Source organism: Mobula hypostoma, chromosome 2, assembly GCF_963921235.1.
Source record: "Mobula hypostoma chromosome 2, sMobHyp1.1, whole genome shotgun sequence".
In the NCBI taxonomy this organism is placed as follows: Eukaryota; Metazoa; Chordata; class Chondrichthyes; order Myliobatiformes; family Myliobatidae; genus Mobula; species Mobula hypostoma.
In genome coordinates, this window is record NC_086098.1 from 199,401,941 (window position 1) to 199,428,868 (window position 26,928).

A 26,928-nucleotide genomic window follows, 5' to 3' on the forward strand; every position below is an offset into this window, starting at 1 on the left:
GAAAATGCATGGTCATGTACTTTGGTAGAAGAAATAAATGTGAAGACTATTTTCTAAATGGGGAGAAAATCCAAAAATCTGAGATGCAAAGGGACTTGGGAGCCCTTGTGCAGAACACCCGAAAGGTTAACTTACAGCTTGAATTGGTGGTGAGGAGGGAAATGCCATGTTAGTATTCATTTCGAGAGGTCTAGAATACGAGAGCAAGAATGTGATGCTGAGGCTTTATAAGGCACTGGTGAGACCTTACATTGAGTATTGTGAACAGTTTTGGTCTCCTCATCTAATAAATGATGTGCTGGCATTGGAGAAGGTTCAGAGGACGTTCACAAAGATGATTCTGGGATTGAAGGGGTTATCATATGAGGAACACTAGAATCTGGGATGAGGGGGGGATCTCATTGAAAACTTACGAATGTAGGAAGGAGTAGACGAAGTAGATGTGGAATCTTGACCTCACAATCTACCTCTGCACCTTATTGTTTACCTGTACGACACTCTCTCTATAACCGTTACACTTTATATGCAACACACATCAAAGTTGCTGGTGAACGCAGCGTTCACCAGCAACTTTGATGTGTGTTGCTTGAATTTTCAGCATCTGCAGAATTCCTGTTGTTTACACTTTATATGCATTGTTTTTTTTCTCTGTGCGCTACCTCAATGCACTGTGTAATGATCTGATCTGTATGAACAGTATGTAGGACAAGCTTTTCACTCTGTCACAGTATATGTGACAACAATAAACCAATTCCATTTCCAATGCCTTCTCTTAACCCAGTCACTTGCCATCCCAACAAATATTCTGCTCCTGATCTCTGGCAAAGTCTGTGGGTCTCAAGTAGCCTTATGGAGCAGCTCAGAACACCTGGAATTGGAGTTGAAGCTAGTCATCCTTAACCACAAGAAATAGCAAAAAGAAATATTTGTGTTCAAAAGTGGTAATACTGAGGCGAATGGAAAAGTATTTTTGCGATTAAAGGTCTAATTTTCAAGAAATTATATTTTTTCTGTTGTAAGAAGAACCATTATTTATGGCAAAATTACAGCACAATTAAAGATTTCTCGTTTCCCTGTAATGAACCTTTATGCTTATTTCTAATCTCATAGGTTGACTTAAGTTCTGTTATATCTACATATCCTGCTTGCATAGACGAATGCTAATTTGGTTTAGATTGTGTGTGCTGTAGAAGTTGTGCTATTGTTAGGACAGGGGTTCCTTAACTTCTTTTTTGCCACTGACCCTTACCATTAATGGAGGGGTCCTGCACCCCAGGTTGGGAACCTCTAGTTTAGATCATTCATAGCTGTGGAATGTTTTATGGATATTAATTAACAGTAAGGATTTAAAAGTGTTCCACTTTATATAGAAACAACATTGCAATCAGCCGTGCTTTACTCATTAATAAGTCCCTGTATGTTGTTTTGAGTACCATAGTTGGCTATTACCATAAATAGTTATTTATTAGACAGCCCTGTCCTTGTTCCTATTCTCCCATCTACAGCCTTTGTTTGGCATGATCACGTCTTTGAAATTTAGTGTGTGCAATAAACTCCAAGTTTACTGAAGCATAAAGCCTGTTAAATTCTGAGTTAAGATGATTTCGTGTAATTCAAAGCTAATTACCAAAAAAGTCACATTTCTTTGGAAATGTTTTGTAAGCGACTTGCTTTAATAGGCAACAGAAAGCAATTTAACTCTTTTTGAGTGAAACCAAAGCATATAATACATATCCCACCACGTATGGTGATCAAAGATAGTTATTGCTCCTAGAATTTTTGAATGATATGACATGAGGATTTTTTTAGAAATTTATTTCTGGTCAATTTTTGGTCAGAAACTGTGCTTCCCGTATGTCATGAATTGGGTTTATCAAAGAAACCCCTTGAATGGTAAAAAGCTGATCACCACTCTTGTAGCACACTTGAGTCAAGAAGCTCGGGATTCAAGATTTGTTCTAACATTGGTATACACAATCTAGGCAGCTGCTCATTATAATTAGGAGTGTGGGGCATTGGGGTGCCGACCTCTGTAGCTATTAGATTAATAACTTAATACTTAAATACAAGTGCCCATGCTGATATTAGCTGTGAAGGTATGATGCATTGATGTGGCAATTTTAAAACAATAACTAAACCAAGAGGTGGAAATTAATTTATAACTTGCATTCAAAATTTTCAAGATGTGGGTGGTGTCTAGGCCTCACAGGCCTTATTTTCATGTTTATACCAGACTTGCATTTAAATAACAGGCTGCAGGCAGCAAAATGTATTTTACCGACATATACACGAGGAAATCTGCAGATGCTGGAATTTCAAGCAACACATATAAAAATTGCTGGTGAATGCAGCAGGCCAGGAAGCATCTATAGGAAGAGGTACAGTCGAGATTTTGGGCCGAAACCCTTCATCAGGACAACTGCCAGAAGAGATAGTACGAGATTTGGGAGGGGGAGGGGGAGATCCGAAATGAGCCGGAGGCATTAGTGATGATCTTTCAAAAGTCGATAGATTCTGGCATGGTTCCGGAAGACTGGAAGATTGCAAATGTTACTCCGCTATTTAAGAAGGGGGCAAGGAAGCAAAAAGGAAATTATAGACCTGTTAGCTTGACATCGGTGGTTGGGAAGTTGTTGGAGTCGATTGTCAAGGATGAGGTTACAGAGTACCTGGAGGCATATGACAAGATAGGCAGAACTCAGAATGGATTCCTTAAAGGAAAATCCTGCCTGACAAACCTATTACAATTTTTTGAGGAAATTACCAGTAGGCTAGATAAGGGAGATGCAGTGGATGTTGTATATTTGGATTTTCAGAAGGCCTTTGACAAGGTGCCACGCATGAGGCTACTTAACAAGATAAGAGCCCATGGAATTACGGGAAAGTTACATACGTGGATAGAGCATTGGCTGATTGGCAGGAAACAGAGAGTGGGAATAAAGGGATCCTATTCTGGTTGGCTGCCGGTTACCAGTGGTGTTCCACAGGGATCAGTGTTGGGGCCGCTTCTTTTTACATTGTACATCAACGATTTGGATTATGGAATAGATGGCTTTGTGGCTAAGTTTGCTGATGATACGAAGATAGGTGGAGGGGCTGGTAGTGCTGAGGAAACAGAGAGTCTGCAGAGAGACTTGGATAGATTGGAAGAACGGGCAGAGAAGTGACAAATGAAGTACATTGTTGGAAAGTGTATGGTTATGCACTTTGGCAGAAAAAATAAATGGGCGGACTATTATTTAAGTGGGGAAAGAATTCGAAGTTCTGAGATGCAATGGGACTTGGGAGTCCTTGTACAAGATACCCTTAAAGTTAACCTCCAGGTCGAGTCAGTAGTGAAGAAGGCGAATGCAATGTTGGGATTCATTTCTAGAGGAATAGAGTATAGGAGCAGGGATGTGATGTTGAGGCTCTATAAGGCGCTGGTGAGACCTCACTTGGAGTACTTTGGGCAGTTTTGGTCTCCTTATTTAAGAAAGGATGTGCAGACATTGGAGAGAGTACAGAGAAGATTCACTAGAATGATTCTGGGAATGAGAGGGTTAACATATGAGGAACGTTTGTCCACTCTTGGACTGTATTCCTTGGAGTTTAGAAGAATGAGGGGAGACCTCATAGAAACATTTCGAATGTTAAAAGGCATGGACAGAGTGGATGTGGCAATGTTGTTTCCCGTGATGGGGGAGTCTAGTACAAGAGGGCATGACTTAAGGATTGAAGGGCGCCCATTCAGAACAGAAATGTGAAGAATTTTTTTTAGACAGAGGGTTGTGAATCTATGGAATTTGTTGCCACGGGCAGCAGTGGAGGCCAAGTCATATGGTGTATTTAAGGCAGAGATTGAAAGGTATCTGAGTAGCCAGGGCATCAAAGGTTATGGTGAGAAGGCGGGGGAGTGGGACTAAATAGGAGAATGGATCAGCTCATGATAAAATGGTGGAGCAGACTCGATGGGCTGAATGGCCTTCTTCTGCTCCTTTGTCTTATGGTCTTATGGATAGGAGAAGACAGAAGGAGGAGGGATGGAGCTAAGATCTGGAAAGTTGATTGGCAAAAGGGATATGAGAGGATCATGGGACGGGAGGCCTAGGGAGAAAGAAAGGGGGAGGGGGAAGTTCCGAGGATGGGCAAGGAGTATAGTGAGAGGGACAGAGGGAGAAAAACAATTAATAATAATAATAAATAAATAAATAACGGATGGAGTACGAAGGGGAGGTGGGGCATTAATGGGACTTAGAGAAGTCAATGTTCACGCCATCAGGTTGGAGGTTACCCCGATGGAATATAAGGTGTTGTTCCTCTAACCTGAGTGTGGCTTCATCTTGACAGTAGAGGAGGCCATGGATAGACATATCAGAATGGGAATTAAAATGTGTGGCCACTGGGAGATCCTGCTTTCTCTGATAGACAGAGTGTAGGTGTTCAGCGAAACGATCTCCCAGTCTGCGTCGGGTCTCGCCAATATATAGAAGGCAGCTTTGGGAGCACCGGATGCAGTATATCACCCCAGCTGACTCACAGGTGAAGTGTCACCTCACCTGAAAGGACTGTCTGGGGCCCTGAATGGTAGTGAGGGAGGAAGTGTAAGGGCATGTGTAACACTTGTTCTGCTTACAAGAATAAGTGCCAGGAGGGAGATCGGTGGGAAGGATTGGGTGGGATGAATGGGCAAGGGAGTCGCGTAGGGAGCGATCCCTGTGGAAAGCGGGGGGGGGGCGGGGAGAGTGGAGATGGAAAGATGTGCTTAGTGGTGGGATCCCATTGGAGTTGGCAGAAGTTACAGGGAATTATGTGTTAGATCCGGAGGCTGGTGGGGTGGTAGGTGAAGACAAGAGGAACCCTGTTCCTTGTGGGGTGGCGGGAGGATGGGGTAAGAGCAGATGTGCGTGAAATGGGAGAGATGCGTTTGAGAGCAGAGTTGATGGTGGAGGAAGGGAAACCCCTTTCTTTAAAAAAGGTGGACATCTCCTTCATCCTGGAATGAAAAGACTCATCCTTTATCCTTTACCAACACATGCCTGCTTTGCAAAGCTAAAAAGCAACCTGCTTCAGCATGGATTCACTTGACTGGTTTGTTTGTTTGATTTGGGGCTTGTGTAGACAGGACGGTGTTGCCATTATTCAGAGCTCTATTTGAACTACTATTTAGCAGCTTATTGTCTCATATATATGCAGCCATTCAGACATCCAAATACCTACTGGAATCTTGCAGCTGGCATAGAAACCCTGGTGATATCTCGAAGCAATCTCCTGCCTGAGATGAGTTGTGTATTAAGCAGGCATTCAAAGTGGAATTTTTTTCCCCAACAAACACAGTAGCACAATTCAGTGTGCTGAGAATATTGAAATATTTTGTGAGATATAAAAGCAGAACACATGTTAATTGTTTCTGTAATTGTACTAACCTTTAATTCACCTTTCCATGTGTTGATAAAATCCTGCCAGGAAAGGTTTCAGTGGATTTCTAGCATTGAGTTATTTTGTTGTTTTTTTTTAAATGTTAACATGCTTTGTGCAAACTCTCACTAGTGGTTATTGTTATAGTGTTGAAGAGACCAGTCACTAATGAAGAACTCCTGTCACCGGGAGCGCCTTACTTAAAGAAAACATTAACAGTAAGTGTGCATTCCTTGAAGGTTTAAACAGTTACTACAGGAGCAGTGGAGCTGTTACAAAGTCTAAATGGAAGCTTTGAATTGACTAAATTAAAATACTTCCACAAGAGAGATAAACAGGCTTATCTCAAATTGTATGAGAGCCAATTTTATCTTTCTACAGAAGTGTTTTTGTAAACCACTGGGCCTGTATTCTCAGGAAACAGCATTCGTGTCCCTTCAAGTCTGAGAATTAGATCTCTGTAGCCTAATTCTGCCCTCTTTAATGCCGTTAACACCAAATGTTGGGGCTTTACAGTTACCTTTTGTAACTTCTGAAACTAATCAAAAGAAAGACACCAACAGCCGGCACATGTTTTGTCTACTTAGTTTTTCTTTAGTGAGGCGCTCGCATATGACGTGGCAGCATGATGATGTATGCCATTCACTTACGAGTATATAACCCATAATGAATTGTGTAAACAAACAAAGAATGCCTAATCAAACAATATATTTGCGACTTTAATCAAATATTACTGAAATATTGAATACAATGCATTTACCTTCTCCTCAAGGCCAGGAGTTTTAGGTGTCCTATGTCAGTCCAGACTGGGGTGCAGAAGTGGGCAGCAGGCCTACACCTGATCATGGAAAAGCTAACATCTATCTGTGAGGAATCTTTGTTAAATTAATGAGAAATTAAATGTTAGAGGTGCAGCCTCCAACCCCGTTTTGGGGCCTTAAGATCCATGTACACATTTGAGACATTTTACTCACTAAAACACGATGGGCATTGATTAACAGTTATAGTATCCTATACAATTCTAAAGAAACTTGCTTTCTCTGATTAATCTAGTGGAAGCATTGAGCTGATTAAGATATATTAATTCATGGCCTCAGTGAGAAAGAGAAGAGATAAATGTCAGAAATATATTTGAAAAGAAGTTCTTCCTTTTGAATCCAGTGACTAAAATGCCAGCCAGAAATTTCCAGGCCATAATTCTAACTGGGGATGATTGTAATGCTTAAGTTCACAATGAATTTCAGAGATAATAAGCAACATTCTGATACTAATATATATACTGCAAATGAGGATGAATTGTGAGATAAGAGTCTTTGTGAAATCCAACTTCACTGCAGACGCCACAAAACTGAATCATCATCAGCGTTAGAGTGGTAAAATTTCTACTCTGTAGGGAACAGCTTTATAACTGTACCAGCACTATGCAAGAAAAGCAGAGCTTGCAGAACAAATTTGCTTAAAGGTTAAGCAATCAGCTTGTTCTTGCCCAGAGACACTCATTCATTTTCTCCAGTTTAATTTTGCTTTTATTTTCCAAAATCTCCAGGAATCTCTTCCTTTAAGATGGTTTCTCTGCACAGGGTTAATGCTGATTAATCAAACTGGTGGAAGTGGCAGCATATCATGAGAACCAATCGACCACCAGTAACGAATACCTAAGCAACCTAAGCATTCAGTTCTTTCTCAATAGAATGCTGTGAATCAAAGCACAAAATTTAGATACAAAGTTTGGGTCCAATTAAATTTGTAAAAAAGAGTTAAGTTCTTTTAAGAATTTAATTCAATTTTTTTTTAAGGATGGAAGCTGGAATGTTTGAAAGTCTGGGTTTGTTGCTGTAGTTAAACCAAACATACATAGATTCACAAACATATTCATCCCTACTTCCTTTACAGCAAATACAGGCTTCGAGGAGGATTTTTATTTGGTATTTGAAACCTATTTTAGCAGCAGCAGAGGCCTTTTGTTGTCCAGGTATTTAACTCATTAGCATCAAATGTAATACAGGTCCCACTACAGCAGTACCAGCTTCCATACATATAGTGCTTTTAATGTTGCAAAAAAAAATTCACTTAATAGAAGAGTTACCAGACAGAATAAATGACACAGAGAAACTTTACTGGGTAAAAGAGCACGTTCATTTTACTTCATTTATGCCATCAAGAAATTGTGGCTGGAAGGACGATTTATGGGTTAAAGTGGGCGGATTTGTCTTTCTTCAGCTGAATGGAGGAAGTTGTGAGCATATGCCTGTGCCAGTTACCTTGTGTGAGCTGTGCTAATATTGACAAAGGGTTTTTTTTAAATATGAACAATGTTGATGGATCAAGAAACAAAACAAAATAAATTCATTTTTAATTGGACCTTTATTTTAATGTGAGCTTCAGATTAAAATATTTTGAACTCTAATTGTGAGAATATATTAATTTTGTACATTTTTCTGTTATCTGTGAACATTTAAATTTATTTGATTTGCACAGTTCTTGAATAAGAACAATCATTTCATTCATGACATTGTTGTCACCTTCAAGCTCCTGGCATAAAAGCGGAATTCTAACCGATAATGTTCCAACTCCTAAACACATACAATACCTCATGACTGTTTTTGACCTGCTTTGCCTTCACATTCCTTCTAAACCCTTTGAACAAGTGAAGTGGCTAATATATTTCAACTGTAATTTTACTTTGCTGAAACTACTGGCATAACCCCTTCTATCCTTTGTTTCTCAGCAAATGGAATTTTCCATAGATGCTTTTCTAATTGTTAAAGAGCCTCTGTACAAACTAACTTATCAATGTTACTTCTTTTAACAAACAGTGCTGAAGCATGTTTGATTTGGAATCTAACCTCTCAACTGAACAACAAAGAGGTATTTTGTTTAACAAAGACATTAGCATCCATGGGTTTAAATAACTCCCTACGTAATTCTTGAGTGTAGATATGGCAAGACTCTTTTGCTCACATGGAGGCTTAGAAATTAAAATTTACAAGTACAATTAACTTCCTGTGTTTAAATTAGCACACTTGAGATTTACACCTATTGCTCTTAGATCTCCTTACTGCCCAAGATCATCTTTTTGATTATGAGTGCAACACTTAGCTGTTCAAGGTTTCCACATATCCATCCATTTTGCACTTGGGGGATAAACGGAAAAAAGGAAGCTGTTAAATTTCTAACCAGAAACCTCTTTTGTGAAGCACACAATTACACCTGCAGCACAACGGCACTGTTCTCTCTAAAGTACAGTCACATTGAATAAGGTTTCAAATAATCAAGGTTTACCCATAATGACTCAATATAATATGCTCATTATTGTACAAAATAATCACCATTTCAAAGATAAAGCTGTTGAGATAAAGCTGGGTTAATTGATGTATACTTCCCTTAATTTCAGATTGTGGGTGATGCAGTGGGATGGGGTTTTGTGGTGCGAGGAGGAAGGCCATGTTACATCCAAGCTGTGGATCCAGGAGGGCCGGCTGCAGCAGCTGGAATAAAGGTAATGTTTTTCATTGTATTTATAATCTTTGGAGTAGTCTGTCCTTAATTTGAAACTACATAATAACTTTACTGAGGAGTTCTCAAGAATGGAGAAAATTGGAAATTAAAAGATTGTGAGGTGTAATTTTTTTAATGGAGCTGTGTGGAGGAAAATTGCCCTAATCTGATAGGTATGGCACGGAACCTGAAGCCTGCTTGAAGGCATAATTCCATCCTCCATGCACTTTTCCAAAGCTAGACTGTTGTCAATCTGTTTTCCAATCTAATCCCTCCTCCTCATCCTTGCAATTCCTTATGTTGCAAATGGGAGATCTTTCAATACCAGTACAGAGCGGGAGGTCATGGAGTGAGCTGGAGATAGTTCATTGTGGAGTTTATGCGCCAGTGTTAAAAAGCAAGTGGAACCTCCCAGAACTTGTCTGCAGAGCGATAGATTGCTTGGGTTATTAGTAACTTAGCAAGGGCTAATAAAAAGAAATGAGGTTTAAGTGGAGTGGCCATTGTAGGAGCGGTCATTGTTGAGTGGGAGGCTTTGGCTCAACAGGTGTCAGCGAGAATAGACGGAGGCTAAGTGTTGTGTCTTTTGGAATCATTTAGTTGACTGTAGAGTTTAAGCTTAAGAAGTTAGAACTAAAGGTATAACAAGTGTAAACAGGATGGTAGTTAAGGCAATGGAATGCTCCTTCTGCAGGGTACCTAACAGTCTCTCTGATGAATATATCGGCAGGAAGTGCACTCAATTTGAGCTCCTGACTGACATGGTCAGGGGACTGGGGCTGGAGCTGGGTGTACTGAGGACCATCCAGGAGGCTGAAAACCTTACAGATGAAATTTTTGCTGAGGTGATCACACCCAGAATGCAAGCTTCAGATAGTAGATGGGTGACCACCAGAAGGTATAAGGGAAATGCAGGGTTCCCCTTGGCCATTTCCCTCATCAACAAGTATATCTCTTTAGCTAATGAAGGGGGGAATGTCCTATCTTAGGAAAGCAGTAGCAGCCAGGCCTGTGGCACTGCCTAAGGCTCAGCAGGGAAAGGAAAAGTCAGGCAGAGCAATAGTAGTAGGAGACTTGATAGTTAAGCGGATGGACAGGAGATTCTATGGCCATATAAATGAGGCCAGGATGGTGTATTGCCTCCCAGGTGTTCAGATCTAGGATGTCTCAGAGTAACTGCAGAATATTCTCAAGGGGAAGGGTGAACGACCAGGGGTCATGGTGTACTTTAGCACTAATGAGAGGTAGACAGGAGGAAGAAGTCCTACACAGTGAGTACAGGGAGTAGAGAAGAGCTGAACAGCATAACCTCCAATGTAGTCATCTCTGGATTACTCTCAGTGCCATGTGCTAGTCAGGGCAGGAATAGAAACATAGAAAACCTATACCTATAGCACAATGCAGGCCCTTTGGCCCACAATGCTGTGCCGAACATATACTTACTTTAGAAATTACCTAGGCTTACCCATAGCCCTCTGTTTTTCTAAGCTCCTTGTATAAATCCCTGAGTCTCTTCCACCACCGCCGCCGGCAGCCCATTCCACGCATTCACCACTCTCTGTGTTTTAAAAAAAAAACTTCCCCCTGATATCTCCTCTGTACCTACTTCCAAGCAGCTTAAAACTATGCCTTTTTGTGCTAGCCATTTCAGCCCTGGGAAAAAGCCTCTGACTATCCACATGATCAATGCCTCTCATCATCTTATACATCTCTATCAGGTCACCTCTCATCCTCAGTCGCTCCAAGGAGAAAAGGCCGAGTTCACTCAACCTATTCCCATAAGGCATGCTCCCCAATCCAGGCAACATCCTTGTAAGTCTCCTCTGCACCTTTCTATGGTTTCTACATCCTTCCTATAGTGAGGCAACCAGATCTGAGCACAGTACTCCAAGTGGGGTCTGACCAGGGTCCTATATAGCTGCTTCATTACCTCTTTGCTCCCACAATTGATGAAGGCCAATACACCGTATGCCTTCTTAACCACAGAGTCAACCTGAGTAGCAGCTTTGAGTGTCCTATAGTCTCGGACCCCAAGATCCCTCTGATCCTTCACACTTTCAAGAGTCTTGCCAGTAATGCTGTATTCTGCCATCATATTTGACCTACCAAAATGAAGCACTTCACACTTATCTGGGTTGAACTCCATCTGCCACTTCTCAGCCCAGTTTTGCATCCTATCAATGTCCAGCTGTAACCTCTGACAGCCCTCCACACTATCCACAACACCCCCAACGTTTGTGTCATCAGCAAATTTCCTAATCCATCTCTCTATTTCCTCATTCAGGTCATTTATAAAAATCACAAAGAGTAGGGGTCCCAGAACAGATCCCCGAGCTACACCACTGGTCACCAACCTCCATGCAGAATATGACCCGTCTACAACCACTCTTTGCCTTTTGTGGGCAAACCAGTTCTGGATCCACAAAACAATGTCCCCTTGGATCCCATGCCTCCTTACTTTCTCAATAAGCCTTGCATGGGGTACCTTATCAAATGCCTTACTGAAATCTATATACACTACATCTACTGCACTACCTTCATTAATGTGTTTAGTCCTCCAGCTCCTCACCCCTCCTCAACGCAGATGAGATGCAGCTGCTGACATAGAAGAAGCAGATTCTGGATCGGTGGGCTGAGCACTTTAACAACGTCCTTAACCGCCCTGCCGACATCAACGATGAGGCCATTGCCCGCCTGCCCCAGGTAGAGATCAACAAGAACCTCGACACCCTCCCCACAGTAGATGAAGTCAGGAAGGCAGTGAAGCAACTCTCCTGTGGCAAAGCGCCAGGACCCGATGCAATCCCTGCTGAGGTATACAAAGCAGGAGGCCCTGTCATGATGCAAAAGCTGACTGTACTCTTCCAGTCCATGTGGAAAAAGGGACAGGTCCCGCAACAGCTGAAAGATGCCAGCATAGTCCACATCTACAAGAGGAAGGGCAACCGCCAGTCTTGTGACAACCACCGAGGCATCTCCCTCTTCTCCATTGCGGGGAAGATTCTAGCCCGCGTCCTGCTCAACTGCCTTCTCCAACACCTTGAGCAAGGTCTGCTCCCAGAAAGCCAGTGCGGCTTCCGTGCTGAATGTGGGACCGCGGACATGATTTTTGCTGCGCGCCAACTCCAGGAAAAATGCCAGGAGCAGCACAGCGACCTCTTCGTGACCTTTGTCGATCTAACCAAGGCTTTCAATACTGTCAGCAGAGAAGACTTGTGGAGGATCATGGAGAAGTTTGGCTGACCCAGCAAATTCATCACAATTGTCCGGCAGTTCCACGACGGTATGATGATGAAAGTTCTGGATGATGGCAACGAGTCCCAGTGACAAATGGCGTCAAACAAGGCTGCGTTCTTGCCCCGACTCTGTTCAGTATGGTATTCTCTGCCATGCTGACAGATACCTTCCATAACTACGAAGAAGGAATCCACATCAGGTACAGGACTGACGGCAGGTTGTTCAACCTTAGGCGCCTGCAGGCAGTTACAAAGGTGCAAGAGACTGTCATCAGAGACTTCTTGTTTGCTGATGACTGCGCACTCAACGCCAGCACAGAGCAGGAGATGCAGCGTGAAATGGACTGCTTCTCACAAGCCTGCGACAACTTCAGTCTCACTATCAGCACCAAAAAGACCAAAGTTATGTACCAGCCTGCCCCAGGAAAGCCATACCAGGAGCCGCGCATCACGGTGAAGGGCCAGAACCTCCAGGCAGTCGACAACTTCACCTACCTGGGCAGCATACTCTCTCGCGCAGTGAACATAGACGCTGAGGTCGACAACAGGATTGCCAAAGCCAGTGCCGCCTTTGGGAGACTCCGTGAGAACGTCTGGGAGCGGAGAGGACTCAGCCTTACCACCAAGCTGAAGGTCTACTGTGCAGTGGTCCTTACCATCCTCCTTTACGCCAGCAAGACCTGGACTGTCTACAGCAGACACGCCAAACAGCTCAACCACTTTCACCTGAGCTGTCTCCGCAGACTCCTCCACATCAGGTGGCAGGACAAAGTCCCCGACACGGAAATCCTGGAACGAGCTGGGCTCTGCAGCGTCTACAGCCTCCTGATGAAAGCCCAAGCCAGGTAGGCTGGACATGTGGTCAGAATGCCAGACAGCCGATTGCCTAAGCAGCTGCTGTACGGAGAACTGTGTCAGGGCAAGCGCTCAGTCGGGGGGCAGAAGAAACGTTATAAAGACTGCCTCAAAGCGTCCCTCAAAGGCCTGGGTGTCGACATCAACACGTGGGAGACGCCTGCCCTCAACTGTCCAGCTTGGCGCAGCAAGATCACCACAGGAGCCCGTGCAGCTGAAGTCAGGCACATCATCGGGGCACAACGAAAGCGTGCTGTGCGCAAGGCCCGAGCAGCGTCCACTGCCACGACAGCACCCACCCACTTGTGTCCCACATGTGGGCGAGCCTTCAGGGCCCGGATTGGCCTCATCAGTCACCTCTGGACCCACAGCCACCAATCTCCCATTTGACTTTGAAGCCATGGTCATCTTCGACTACGAAGGACGAACAACAACAATAGTCACATCCTCAAAAAATTCAATCAGGCTCGTAAGGCACAACCTGCCTTTGACAAAGCCATGCTGACTATTCCTAATCATGTTATGCCTCTCCAAATGTTCATAAATCCTGCATGTCAGGATCTTTTCCATCAACTTACCAACCACTGAAGTAAGACTCACTGGTCTATAATTTCCTGGGCTATCCCTACTCCCTTTTTCGAATAAGGGAACAACATCTGCAACCCCCCAATCCTCTGGAACCTCTCTTGTACTTATTGATGATGCAAAGATCATCGCCATAGGCTCAGCAATCTCCTTCCTCGCCTCCCACAGTAGCCTAGGGTACATCCTGTCCGGTCCCGGTGACTTATCCAACTTAATGCTTTTCAAAAGCTCCAGCACATCCTCTTCCTTAATATCTGCATGCTTAAGAATTTCAATCTGTTGCAAGTCATCCCTACAATCCCCAAGATCCTTTTCTGTAGTGAATACTGAAGTAAAGGCTGCAACAGGAAAAATAGCATTTGGAACTTAACCTGGCCAAGTGTCAAGTGTTGCATCTTGGTAGGTCAAATGAAAAGAGGCAGTACACTGTTAAGGGTAAGATCAGTGTTAATGAACAGGAGGATCTTGGGGTCCAAGTTCAAAACTTCTTGAAAGTGGCTAACAACAGGAATTCTGCAGATGCTGGAAATTCAAGCAACACACACAAAAGTTGCTGGTGAACGCAGCAGGCCAGGCAGCATCTCTAGGAAGAGGTTCAGTCGACGTTTCAGGCCGAGACCCTGACGTTAGTCCTGACGAAGGGTCTCGGCCTGAAACGTTGACTGCACCTCTTCCTAGAGATGCTGCCTGGCCTGCTGCGTTCACCAGCAACTTTTATGTATGTTGAAAGTGGCTACACAGGTTGACAGGGTGATTAAGAAGGCAGATGACATGCTTTCCTTTATTATCTGAGGCATTGAGTTCAAAAGTCAGAAAGTTAGGTTACAGTTTTATCAAACTCCAGTTAAGCTGCATCTGGAGCATAGTTCTGGTCACCCCGTTATAGGAAGGATGTCAAGGTTTTACAGAGGGTGCAGAAGAGGTTTATCAAGATGTGCTATAATGCGAAGATGGACAAACTTGGCTTGTTTTCTCTGGAGTGACGGAGGCTTATGGAAGATCTGACAGAAATTTATAAGATTATGAGAAGTTTAGATAGAGCAGCCAGACAGCATCTTTTTCCCCCCAAAGGCTGAAATGTCTAATACCAGCATTTAAGGTGACAGTGGGTAATTTCAAAGGACATGTGAGGGGCAAACTTTTTACTGAGTGGCGAATGCCTGGAATGAGCTGCCTGAAGTGCTGGTAGAGACAGAAACAGTAGAGACTTTTATGAGACATTGAAATAGGCACACTAATGTATAGGCAGGAGAGATTAGTTTGGTTAGCTATTTGATTTGGCATAACATTGTGGGCTGTGCTGTACTGTTCTATTGTCTTTCTACAATCTTAATGCAACTACTTGTGTGTCTCATTTAGTGAGATGCTCCAATGGTAGTTTAATGGTTAAAGCTTTCCAGGATTATTGAAAAGACTTCGGCTTCCCCCTTTTATGATGCTCCTATCAATTCTTAATCAATGTAATAAAGTTTTCTTACTTGGCAGTGGGAATTTAACTTCCTTATGGATTTCCCATTGATGTTGTGATTCAGACTTGGTTGCTTTTTGTTGTTGTTTTTCAAAGGTTCCTCGAGGTGGTTTTAAGAACAGAGGAAAATTAAGGATGAAGTGAGGGTTAGGGACAAGGATCTGGAGAACTTAGAGGACAGGCTGGAGCCTAACCCTCTGCTCCACAATTGAAGGCCAGGACAAGGACATAGTGCGATGTCAGGCTGGCAGACCAGTAAGGATGCGAGCTGGTGCTACTTTGTTGCTTGGTATGTTCTGTGCTCTGCTGAGCATACTATGTTTGATGCCAGAATTTGTGGCAACACTTGCGGGCTGCCTTCAGCATGTCCTTGGGTGTGTTGTTGTTAATGCAGATGACACGTCTCATTATGTTTTGATGTACATGCGATAAATGAATCGGAATCAGAATCTAGATTTTCTTAGATAGTTTTATGGAAATAAATGCAATGTAAAAGTACCAACTCCTGATGGTGTTATGAGGCAAGTGTTTTATATGCAGTAATCTATTGGTTAAGTGAATGAGGGGGTAAAAAGCTTTGGAGTTCTTCATAGTGAACATCATTGTTTTTCTCTTGGGGCGTAGATAATTAAGCAATGTGAATTTAATAGAATACCCTTTCTGTATTTTCTATAGAGAGATAGATTTTACTTAACAGCTATTCTTGATATTTTTTGTGGTTTCTTTATTTACTCTGATAATTGAATATCAAAAAATCTGAAGTTCAAACCAGTCAAGTCAGGCAGCATTTTAGACCATTAGACATTAAGACATAGGAACAGAATTAGGCCATTCAGCTCATCGAGTCTGCTCCGCCATTCCATCATGGCTGAATTCAGATCCCGTTCAACCCCTTACACCTCGCTTCTCACCATATCCTTTGATGCTCTGACCTATCAGGAAACTATCAACTTCTGCTTTAAGTATACCCATGGAACTGGCCTCCGCTGCAGTCTGTGGCAGAGCATTCCACAGATTCACTGCACTGGCTAAAAAATTCCTGCTTATCTCTGTTCTAAACGGTTGCCCCTCAATTTTGAGGCTGTGCTTTCCAGTTTTGGATACCCCCGCCAGAGGAAACATCCTGTCCACATCTACCTTATCTATTTCTTTCAATATTCGGTAGGTTTCAATGAGATCCCCCTGCATTCTTCTAAATTCCAGTGAAGACAGGCCCAAAGATGATATGAAGATGGTGGAGGGGCACATAGTGTTGAAGAAACAGGTAGGCTGCAGAATGACTTAGACAGATTAGGAGAATGGGCAAGAGAGCGGCAAATGAAATACAATATTGGAAGGTGCATAGTCATGCACTTTGGTAGTAGTAATAAATGTGCAGATTATTTTCTAAATGGGGAGAAAATCCAAAAAATTGAAATGCAAAGGGACTTTGGAGTCCTAGTGTGGAACACCCTAAAGGTTAACTTGCAGGTAGAGTCAGTGGTGAGGAAGGCAAATGCAATGCTAGCATTCATTTCAAGAGGTCTAGAATACAAGAGCAAGGCTGGGATGCTGAGGCTTTATAAGGCACCGAAGAGACCTCACCTTGAGTATTGTGAACAGTTTTGGCCTCCTCATCTAAGAAAAGAGGTGCTGGTATTGGAGAGGGTTGAGAGGAGGTTCACAAGGATGATTCCAGGAATGAAAGGGTTAACATAGGAACATTTGCTAGCTCTGGGCCTGTACTTACTGGAATTTGGAAGGATGAGGAGGTATCTCATCGAAACCTTTCGAATGTTGGAAGCTCTAGACAAAGTAGATATGGAAAGGATGTTTTCCATGGTGGGGGAGACAAGGGCAATAGGGCACAGCCTCCGGATAAAGGGGCGTCCATTTAAAACAGAGAAGTGGAGAAATTTCTTTAGCGGGGCGATGGTGGAATTTATTACCACAGGCAGCTGTGGAGGCCAGGTTGTTGGATGTATTTAAGGCGGAGACTGATAGATTCTTGATTGGACACGGCATCAAAGATTATGGCGAGAAAGCTAGGAGTGGGGCAGAGAAAAGGGAGAAAGGATCCACCATAATTGAATGGCAGAGCCGACTCAATGGGCCAAATGGCCTAATTCTGCTCCTATGTCTTATGGTCTTATGCTCAAAGTTGCCATATGCTCCTCGCATGTTCGCCCTTTCATTTACAGAATCATCCTTGTGAACCTCCTCTGGACTCCCTCCAATGACTACCCATCGTTTCTGAGATATTGGGTCAAAACTATTGACAATAGTGTGGCCTGACTAGTGTCTTATAAAGGCTCAGCATTATCTCCTTGCTGTTATATTCTATCCCCCTTAAAATAAATGCCAACATTGCATTTGCCATCTTTACCACAGACACAACCTCTAAATTAACCTCCTGGGAGTCTTGCAACAGGATTCCTAAGTTCCTCTACACCTCTGATGTTTGAACTTCTACCCATTAGATAATTGTTTCCTTTACCAAAATGCATTATCAAACATCTCCCAACATTATATTCCTTCCACCACTTTTTTGTCCATTCTTCCAATTTGTCCAAGTCCTGCTGCAATCACATTGCTTCCTCAGCACTACCTACCCCTCCACCTATCTTCATATCATCCGCAAACTTTGCCACAAAGCCATGAATTCTATTATCTAAATCATTGACAAACAATGTGGAAAGTAGCGATCCCAATACTGACCCCTGAGGAACACCACTAGTTACTGGCGGCCAACCAGAAAAGGCCCCTTTATTCCCACTCGCTGCCTCCTGCCTGTCAGCTATTCCTTGATCTTTCATGTAATGCCATCGAATTGTATCTTGTTAACCAGCCTCATGTGTGGCATCTTTTCAAATGCCTTGTGAAAATCCATGTAAATGACATCCACTGCCTCTCCTTTGTCCACCCTGTTGGCTACTTCCTCGAAGAACTCTAACTGATTTGTCAGACAAGATTTCCCTTCACAGAACCTATGCTGACTTTGACTTATTTTCTCATTAGTCTCCAAGCACCCTAAAACCTCATCCTTAATAATGGACTCCAACAATTTTCCAACCACTGAGGTTAGGCTAACTGGCCTATAATTTCCTTTCTTTGCCTTCCTCCCTTCTTAAAGAGTGGAGTGATATTTGCAATTTTCCAATCCTCCAGGACCATGCCAGAATCAAGTGATTCTTGTAAGATCATGACCAATGCATCCGTTACCCCTTCAGCAAACAATCCCAGGACACTGGGATGTAGTCCATCTAGTCCAGGTGATTTATCCACCTTAAGGAATTTGCCTAACACTTTTTCCTTTGTAATAGGAAGGACACTCACTCCAGCTCCCTGATACATGGACCTCTGGCAAACTGCTAGTGTCTTCCACAGTGAAGTTAGATACAATGTACCTATTTAAGTTCATCTGCCATTTGTTTGTCCACCATTACAACCTCACCAGCATCATTTTCCAGCGGTCCAATATCAACTCTCACCTCCTTTTTACTGTTGTATAACCGAAAAAAACTTTTAATGTCACTATCTCTTTGCCCTCATATTTCATCTTTTCCCTTCTTATAGCTGCTTTAGTTGCCTTTTTTGGATTTTAAAAGCTTCCCAATTATCCAGCTTCCCATTCACTTTCCTTTTACTTGGCTTTATGCAGTCAATTTTCTGTGCTTACCTTCAATTACTTCTGTATACTCAATTGTACAATTTAATGAATTGTGTTTGGGTCTTTGAACTGTGATATTGATAATTCCTGGGAATAATGTTCAGATTATGGCAAAGATTAGAAATCAGATTTCTTAGCAGCAAGGAGAATTGGGTGGACTGTGTAATTCATACCCAAACTAACATTGCTGAATTTGCACTTCTGCTAAAGAAGAAATTTGCCCACAGTATTGATGTTGCTGATTAACTGGACTCTGAAATCTCGCACTCAATCCTCAATCACACTTTATTTACTTGTGTTCAAGGGCAGTATGGCTGTGGTAAACCATGTATATATGTTGTAACTCGGTTACTTGTCTGGACACACACCTCTGCTGACTGCCCCTGTGGCTCCTCCCACAGAGTCCTGTATAAAGGTGTTCACCTTGCCCCTCCCCCTCAGTCCGGGGGCAGATACTCACTGTGGAGGTCGTATTGTACAGTGAACAAAAGCCTTTCAGTATTTTACCAAACCTCAGTCTTTTGGAGTAATTGAAGGTGCTTCAATGGCCCTAGTCAACAAACTGCTCTAAAGTTTAAACATAGAAATGCCATTTTTATACTGAAATTATCTAGTTGTATACAGGTATTGATCAACTGGTAATTTTGTGGATGTTCAAGTTCCTTATTTACATAATCAATCAACAATTACACTATGGTAATACAGGCATTAATAGTCAATAGAATCTACATGTTAATTGCGAGTAATATTTCAAAATTAGTGAAACAACTGACTGAGAGTAAGTATCACACCAGGATTATTTGTTTTATCCTTACCTTGTGTTGGTATGACAAATGGTTCCAGCCCCATGCTGTGCAAAGAGAAGTTATTTGCAAACTACCTTTTGATCTGCTTCGATTTGCCTACCACAGCAGATGCCATCCCATTGGCCCTTCACTCAAACCTGGAACATCTGGACAGCAAAAATGCATACAACAATACCATGATCCCCTCAAAACTGATCAATAAGCTTCAAGACATTGGCCTCAATACCTGCTTGTGCAACTGGATCCTGGATTTCTTCACTTGCAGACCCCAGTCCGTTCAGATAAGCAACAACACCTCCTCCACAATCTCCAACAGCACAAATGCACCATGAGTCTTTGTGCTTAGCCCATAGCTCTACTCATTTTACCCATATGACAGCGTGGCTAAACACAGCTGTAATTCTATATTCAAATTTGCTGATAACACCACTGCCGAAGGCCAAATGAAATATGGCAACAAATCAGCATATAGGAGGGAGATTGAAAATCTGGCTGACCAAGGAGCTGATTATTGTCTTCAGGAGGAAGAAACCAGAGGTCCACGAGCCAGTCCTCATTGGAGGTCAGAGGTGGGGAGGATCAGCAACTTTAAATTCCTTGGTGCTTCCATTTTGGAGGACCTGGCCTGGGCCCAGCATGTAAGTGCAATTATGAAGAAAGCATGGCAGTACCTCTATTTCAATGCGAGTTTGCAAACATGTGGCATGACATCTAAAATTTTGACAAACTTCTATAGATGTGTGGTGGAGTGTATATTGATTGGTTATATCACAGCCTGAAATGGAAACACCAAATTCCCTTGAATGTAAAATCCTACAGAAAGTAGTGGATATGGCCTAGTCCATCATTAGGGACCCTCCACCACTGAGGTCATGCTCTCTTTTGTTGCTGCCAAGGTGCAGGAGACTCAGGACTCATACCACCAGGTTCAGGAACAGGGGATAAGTTTACTTTACTTCACTTGCTCCATCATTGAAATGTTCCCAAAGCCTATGGATACATTTCAAAGACTGTTTACCTCATGTTCTCAATATATATCACTTATTTATTTATTTATTATTATTTCTTTCTTTTTGTATTTGCTCAGTTTGTTGTTGTTTACACACTGGTTGAGCATCCAAGTTTGGTGCGGTCTTTCATCTATTCTGTTATGAATTTATTGAGTATGCCCACAAGAAACTGAGTCTGAGTTGTATATGTTGACATATATATTTTGATAATAAATTTACTTTGAACTTTGAACCTTTGCCTATGTGTTAACTTTAAGCCTTGCCTTGCTGAAATTTCTGCAGTATAAGCACAAGAGATTCTGCAGATTCTGGAAATACTGATCACACACACAAAATGCTAGAGGAACGCAGCAACTCAGGAAGCAAATATGGAAAGAAACAAGCAGTTGTTGTTTTTGGTGTTGACTCTGGGCTGATCCTGATGAAGAATCTTCACCTAAAACGTCAACGTAGCTACCGCCTGACTTGCTGAGTTTCTCCTGCCTTATGCTATGTGTTGTTACCCAAAGTACAATCTAACAGAGCAAAATAGAAAGCAAGAATTTTTTTATTCTAAAGGCAATTTGGATGTTGATAATATAAACAATAGAAATTATTTTTTAAAAATGGGAATCATAAACCAGAGATTCTCCTTGGTCTGTGGCCCATCCACATGTAAACCTAAAACCAATTAAGAGATTTTGTAATTGATCTGAGATTATTTGAGTCATTGTTTGATGTTTTATAAACATAGCTAGAAATGATTAAAAACCACAGCAAGTGAAACATTAAGTTAACTAACTGCGCTGATGGTAGTTTTGAAATTATTAAGGAGATTAAGGCTATAATATTAGCCGTATGACAAACTTCAGAAGACATGGAAAACATTAAGGTTTGCTCTAACAAAGGGTGTGTAGCTTCATATTTGTCATCATAAAACTGCGCACACACTTTTTTTTGCCAAGGTTTAGGTATGGTGGAACAATGTAATGTACTCAACTCAGTTGCTGAGCGACATCAGAGATCCAAATTTGGACTTTCAATGAACATATGCCTTCCTTACACCATGCAGTGCAAATGAGGAATGAGTGAAATGTGAGAAATGAGAGCTCAGTCTCTTTGTTTTCTGGCACCAAATATCATTTCTCTAAAATGTCACTGCACATTGGCCCTTTCATTATTATTTTGGAAACACTTGGAAGACTTAAGCCTTTTCTGTATTAATGAGTGCTTGCACTTACATACTGTTTGTATTCTTTGAAATGCAATTCCCTGCCAATTGTTTAAGTCTTAATTTGGAACTGAATTAGCTGGAAGTTTCATGTTCCACTAATACTGGAAGATTAAAGCTGCTTGATTCTGATTCTCTTTAAGAAGGACAACCTTTGTTTGTGCCCCGCTCTTGCAGTAGACTTATCTTTACTCTCAGTACTTCAGCAAAGTTATCAATGTTAATACATTTTGATTTTGCTTTCAAAGGTTTAATCCTCACTTGGTCCCTTCTGGCATACGTTTTATTGAGTACAAATATTCCTCCTGTAGCTGCCTCAGTTGAATTATTATTGTATATGCTTCAACAATAATTATCCTTAAGCTATTGGACTACAAAATAGCAGCATCTGTCACCATACATGTCCACTTCTAGTAGTAATGATGTCACAGTAACTGGATGTATATGCCTTGCATCTGAGCAAACTCAGACACTCTTAGCTCTCATATCAAAATTGAACTGTGCTTGGTGACACAGGAGACTGGAATCTTGATTGTAGCGAGAATGTCTGTTGCTGTTAAGTACTCTGTCAAATTCTAGTACTTCTGACCAACAAGAGGAATTTTTTTTATCTCAGTGCATTTTTCTAAGACCACCAAGGTTTTAATGCTTTGATTGAGCTCCCAGTGTTATCAACACCACAAACTGGTAATCTGGCACTCGGGGAAGAAACGAGTGCAATTCTGTGTGATTTAAAATCTCTCCAGAGGCCACAAAAAATTATTTGATATTTTGGATCAAAATGTTTTAATTTGGAGTATATACTTGTAGTGCAGATTTTAGTGCCTGAAAACGGTTCACAGGGAATGCTACACTGAGCTGTTTGGTGTTTTCTAGGAATGAAAGATACTGTGAGCAAATAGCTAGCTGTTCTCAGACACAACAGTACTGCACCTGAGCAGATTGATCTCCCGCAAGCGAATAGAGAGACCGTACAGAAGCTGATCACAAACATGTGGGTCAGTGGGAATGATGCCTCATCTGTAGTGGCAGCTTCATGTTTCCCAGCAAACCCTCACCCAAACAACAGGAATTTTGCAGATGCTGGAAATTCAAGCAACATACATCAAAGTTGCTGGTGAACGCAGCAGGCCAAGCAGCATCTATAGGAAGAGGTGCAGTCGATGTTTCAGGCCGAGACCCTTCGTCAGGACTAACTGAAGGAAGAGTGAGTAAGGGATTGGCCATCTTCCTTGTGAACGAGTCAAAGTCGGGAGTTACAAAGAGCTGATCTTGAGATTAATAATGAAGAGAGCAGAGATCAGATACCTGTAATCAGGAAGAAGCAAGACTCCAGATGCTGGAATCTGGAGCAAAAAAAACTGCTTGAGGAACTCAGTGGGCTGAGCAGCATCTGTAATGGGGAAAGAATTGTTAATGTTTTGGGTCAAGCCACCACATTAGGACTGCAGTGAACGGTTGCAGTCAGCTGAATCACCTGCATGGCTGGAGGTTGAAACAATACTGATATAACCCGTGTGCCAACACCTTTTGTCTACCCGAACCTTTGGGAGTTCAATTGGTGTGTAGGAGCAAGACATTGATGCTCAAATTTCATGAAGGCACCAATACACCACCAACCTCAGTGTTTCAGGCAGCTTGGTAGCCATAACCCAAATTCTACAACCATACATCTAAAACTGATCATTCCTTTGGCCCTGGCTAGTAGTCTGAAGCAGCCAGGAGTTTATCTCAGCCCCTCAGGAATGTGTAGATTTTCTCGAGTCATCAGGCATGTGAAATAGAGGCACTTTTCAAGTATCCTGACTGATGATTCCCAATGGGGGTGTATACATTGGGGGAAATAAAAGTCATCGGGGAGAATTTAAGATTCTTGTGGGAGGGTGGTAAGTGACACCCTAACTTAAGGCATGAAACCCATTAGAGCAGGCACTGCCAAAACAAAAGGATGAGGCACTGGAACACAAGAAGAACCATAGCAGGCAGTGAGCACACGTTGTCACAATGCATCTGAAACTCAACGATCTCATCGACCTCATCAACTGAACAGTCATTGTTGGGCATGCATAAATTAGCAGCCAGGGTGCCCAACACTTCTCCTTGACTCGTGGCACAGAATGAGTTTATGCAATTTACAGTTGGTAAGTCGTGCACCATCTCGAATTTCTCTACAGATCTATGGAAAACAGGTCGAGCAACAATGCAGCGCTGGCAGGAAACAAATGGTGAAATAGAGCCAATCAGTGAACCAGCCGACCCCGAGGATTCCTCTCGAGGTGTTCAAAGCAACCTCTGCTTCATACATATGGTCAAGAACCATCTCTGGAATTATGAGATCTTCCGTCACTGTTCAATCATACTAACTGGAGTAGAATAAAGATAGCTTACCAAACACCAGCTCTATCCCCACTAACTTTCGGATTCCAATCTGAATCCTTGTCAATGTAATTTTCACTGTTGTGATCATCTTCAGCTTCGCCTTGCTGTTCATTTGTGTGCTGCTACCATCATTTTAAATGAGTCAACTCGCTGCCGTCATCAACTTCCGATAGGCATTCCCAGTTTATGTTAATTTTTTTACTTTAATTTAGCTCCATTAATGATGGATAAGTATGAATGGCATGATCTCTACTAGTCTGAAGGTGATGAAGCCTTGAATTCCAATCCTGCTAAGAAAAAGAAACTGCAGAAAGTGCATCGATACAATGTTACATGCCTGGAGTATGGTTTTAATCTGTTCCCATCAGATCTCATTGCTTCTTATAACATTACTAAAATGATAGCAAAGTGTGGAAAATTTCATACAATTGGTGAAATATTAATAAAGCCTGCTGTATCAGAAGTGCTCACCGCTGTTCTCAGAATGGATACCAGTATTTTAAAATCAATTCCTCTCATTAAGACCTCTGTAGCTCATTGTATTGACAAAATGAGTGAAGACATTGAGTATCAGCTATGCACAGAGCTACAAAAACAGAATTTGGGATACCACTGGATGAGTCAACTGTGTGAGACAATGAGGCATTTCTAATGGCGTATGTACAATTTATCAAAAATGGAAACTTTTATGAGGAGATTCTCTTTTGTAAAAGCTTAAAAACAAATATCAATGGAGAATCAATCTACAATGAGTGCAAAATGTATACTGAGGATAAGAGTATTCCAATTAGGAACATGATTTCTTGTGCAACAGATGGTGCACCCTATATGACAGGTCACCATGCTGGTTTAGTGGCATTTATGAAAAAAGAAATTCCAAGCCGGTTTGCAATCCATTGTGTAGTTCATCGTCAACATCTTACAGTCAAAAACCTCATACAGCGATCTTTTTTCAAGCATGGCTCTTGTAATATCTGCTATCAACAAAATTAAAGCTTAGCCATTAAATAGCTGAATATTTCACCAGTTATGCCAAGATAATGTTGAAGAATTTGAACGCTTGCTTCTTCACACTGAGGTGTGTTAGCTGTCAAACGGCTGCTTAAAATGCCTCTTTGATCTTTTTGACACTGATTGAATTTTTGCTCAAAGTAGACAAGAGCTTGGGAAACAAAATTGAACTTCTATGTCGAGATGTGGCATACCTAATATCTCCATTGTGGTTTTCATTGAATGAATAAGTCAGCAGCAAATTGCTGGAGAAAGCACTCCCTATGCATTTGAGAAATTTGAAAGGACCTTGAGCCATTATTTCTGAAGGTGTCAAATTAATGTTCTTGATTTTACAATGTTTTTTCAAATAGTGATATTATGTACTCTGCTATTTTTAGCTGCATTCAGACTGTTTTGTGAAAGTTGTAGATTTTACATTTGAACTTCAGTTAATGTAAGGCAGGAAGAGGCTGAATAATAATGTCATTTATTGTCCATCCTACTTTGGAAGTATTGTCATGTGAACAAAAATGAATTATGCACAGAAGAGCCTGGTTTGGTGCAGTGATGAGCATAATTTCATGTAGAAATAATCATAAGTGTGATTTGCTTACATGCATTAAAAATAGATGCTAATCAGTTCCATTTCAAAGCTTGTGATAATCCTAGCAGGTTTAGAATCAGAATCAGATTTAATATCAGTAGCATATGTCATGAAATTTGTTGCAGCAATACAATGCAATATATAATGAAAGCACTATAAATTACAATAAGAAATATATGAATTAAATTAGTACAAAAGAGAGGGGGAAATATAGTAAGGTTGTGTACATAGGATCCTTGTCCATTCAGAAATCTGATGTTCAAGGGGAAGAAGTTGTTCCTTAATTGCTGAGTGGGTTTCTTCATGCTCCTGTACTACCACCATTAAGAAGAGGGCATGGCCTGGGTAATGGGGTTCTTAATAATGGATGCTGTCTTTCTGAGGTATCACCTTATGAAGATATCCTCAATCCTGGGGAGGGTTCTGCCCATGGTGGAACTGGCTGACTTTGCAACTTTCTGCAGCTTTTTCCGATCCTGTATAGTGGTCCCTCCATATCAGATGGTGAGGTGACTAGTTAGAATGCTCTCCATGGTACATGAAACCCCACCTGGTTTCCTTGGCTGTATAAGTTTAGAGAATATACACTCCGGTCCCACCAAACCCATGAGATTGAGACGGCTCTTCCATCCCAAACTCTGGTTTGTGTGGATGCTGTGTAATTTGATATCCCGTTACAACTCGACAAGAAATAAGACAGCACACTGCATACGATTAAAGAAATTATGTTTATGAATCTTAACTAAAGGGTTAGTAAAGAAAAGAAAGAAAAAAAAAACAAAATAGGCCATTATAATTAACAGTCAAATGCGCACAAATTGGAGCTCAACTCTTCCAAAAGTCATATTTACTGATCCTCATTCGACTGTGGCACCTTGCTCCATTGAATCATGGTCCCTCACCGGGTCAAATCCTACAAATGGTTCGCTCCAGCGTCTTCCCTCTTCATCTCCCGCCGAACAAAGGCAGTCAGTTCACATTCCAGAGCACCTGTTATCTCTAACCTAACCCAAAAACTGCTTCTACAGAAAGACCATTTCAGTAGCAGTGAAACCTTTCCCAGGGTGTTACATACATCTGTAGAAATTTGCTAGAGTCTCTAGTGACATAACAAATCTCCTCAAGCTCCTAATGAAATATAGCTGCTGTCATAACATAACATTATGTTGCGCTCAGGATATATCTTCGGAGATGTTAACTTTAATCTGCACAGCCTTTCCACAATTGATGTCTTGATG

General features: G+C 41.8%; 1 protein-coding gene across 2 annotated transcripts in view; it reads left to right on the plus strand.

Moving 5' to 3' along the window:
• LOC134342800 (DEP domain-containing mTOR-interacting protein-like) overlaps positions 1–26,928 on the plus strand; it is a 110,296-nt gene that overhangs the window by 68,779 nt on the left and 14,589 nt on the right. Inside the window, exons 7-9 of one of the 2 annotated variants that reach the window (XM_063041385.1) lie at positions 5,545–5,615; positions 8,792–8,896; positions 11,449–11,895. In XM_063041385.1, the coding sequence (XP_062897455.1) occupies positions 5,545–5,615; positions 8,792–8,896; positions 11,449–11,502 (230 nt within the window). In that variant the 3' untranslated portion in view covers positions 11,503–11,895. Of the gene's footprint in view, positions 1–5,544; positions 5,616–8,791; positions 8,897–11,448; positions 11,896–26,928 lie in introns of those variants that run through there. The other variant, XM_063041384.1, reaches the window with a different exon arrangement.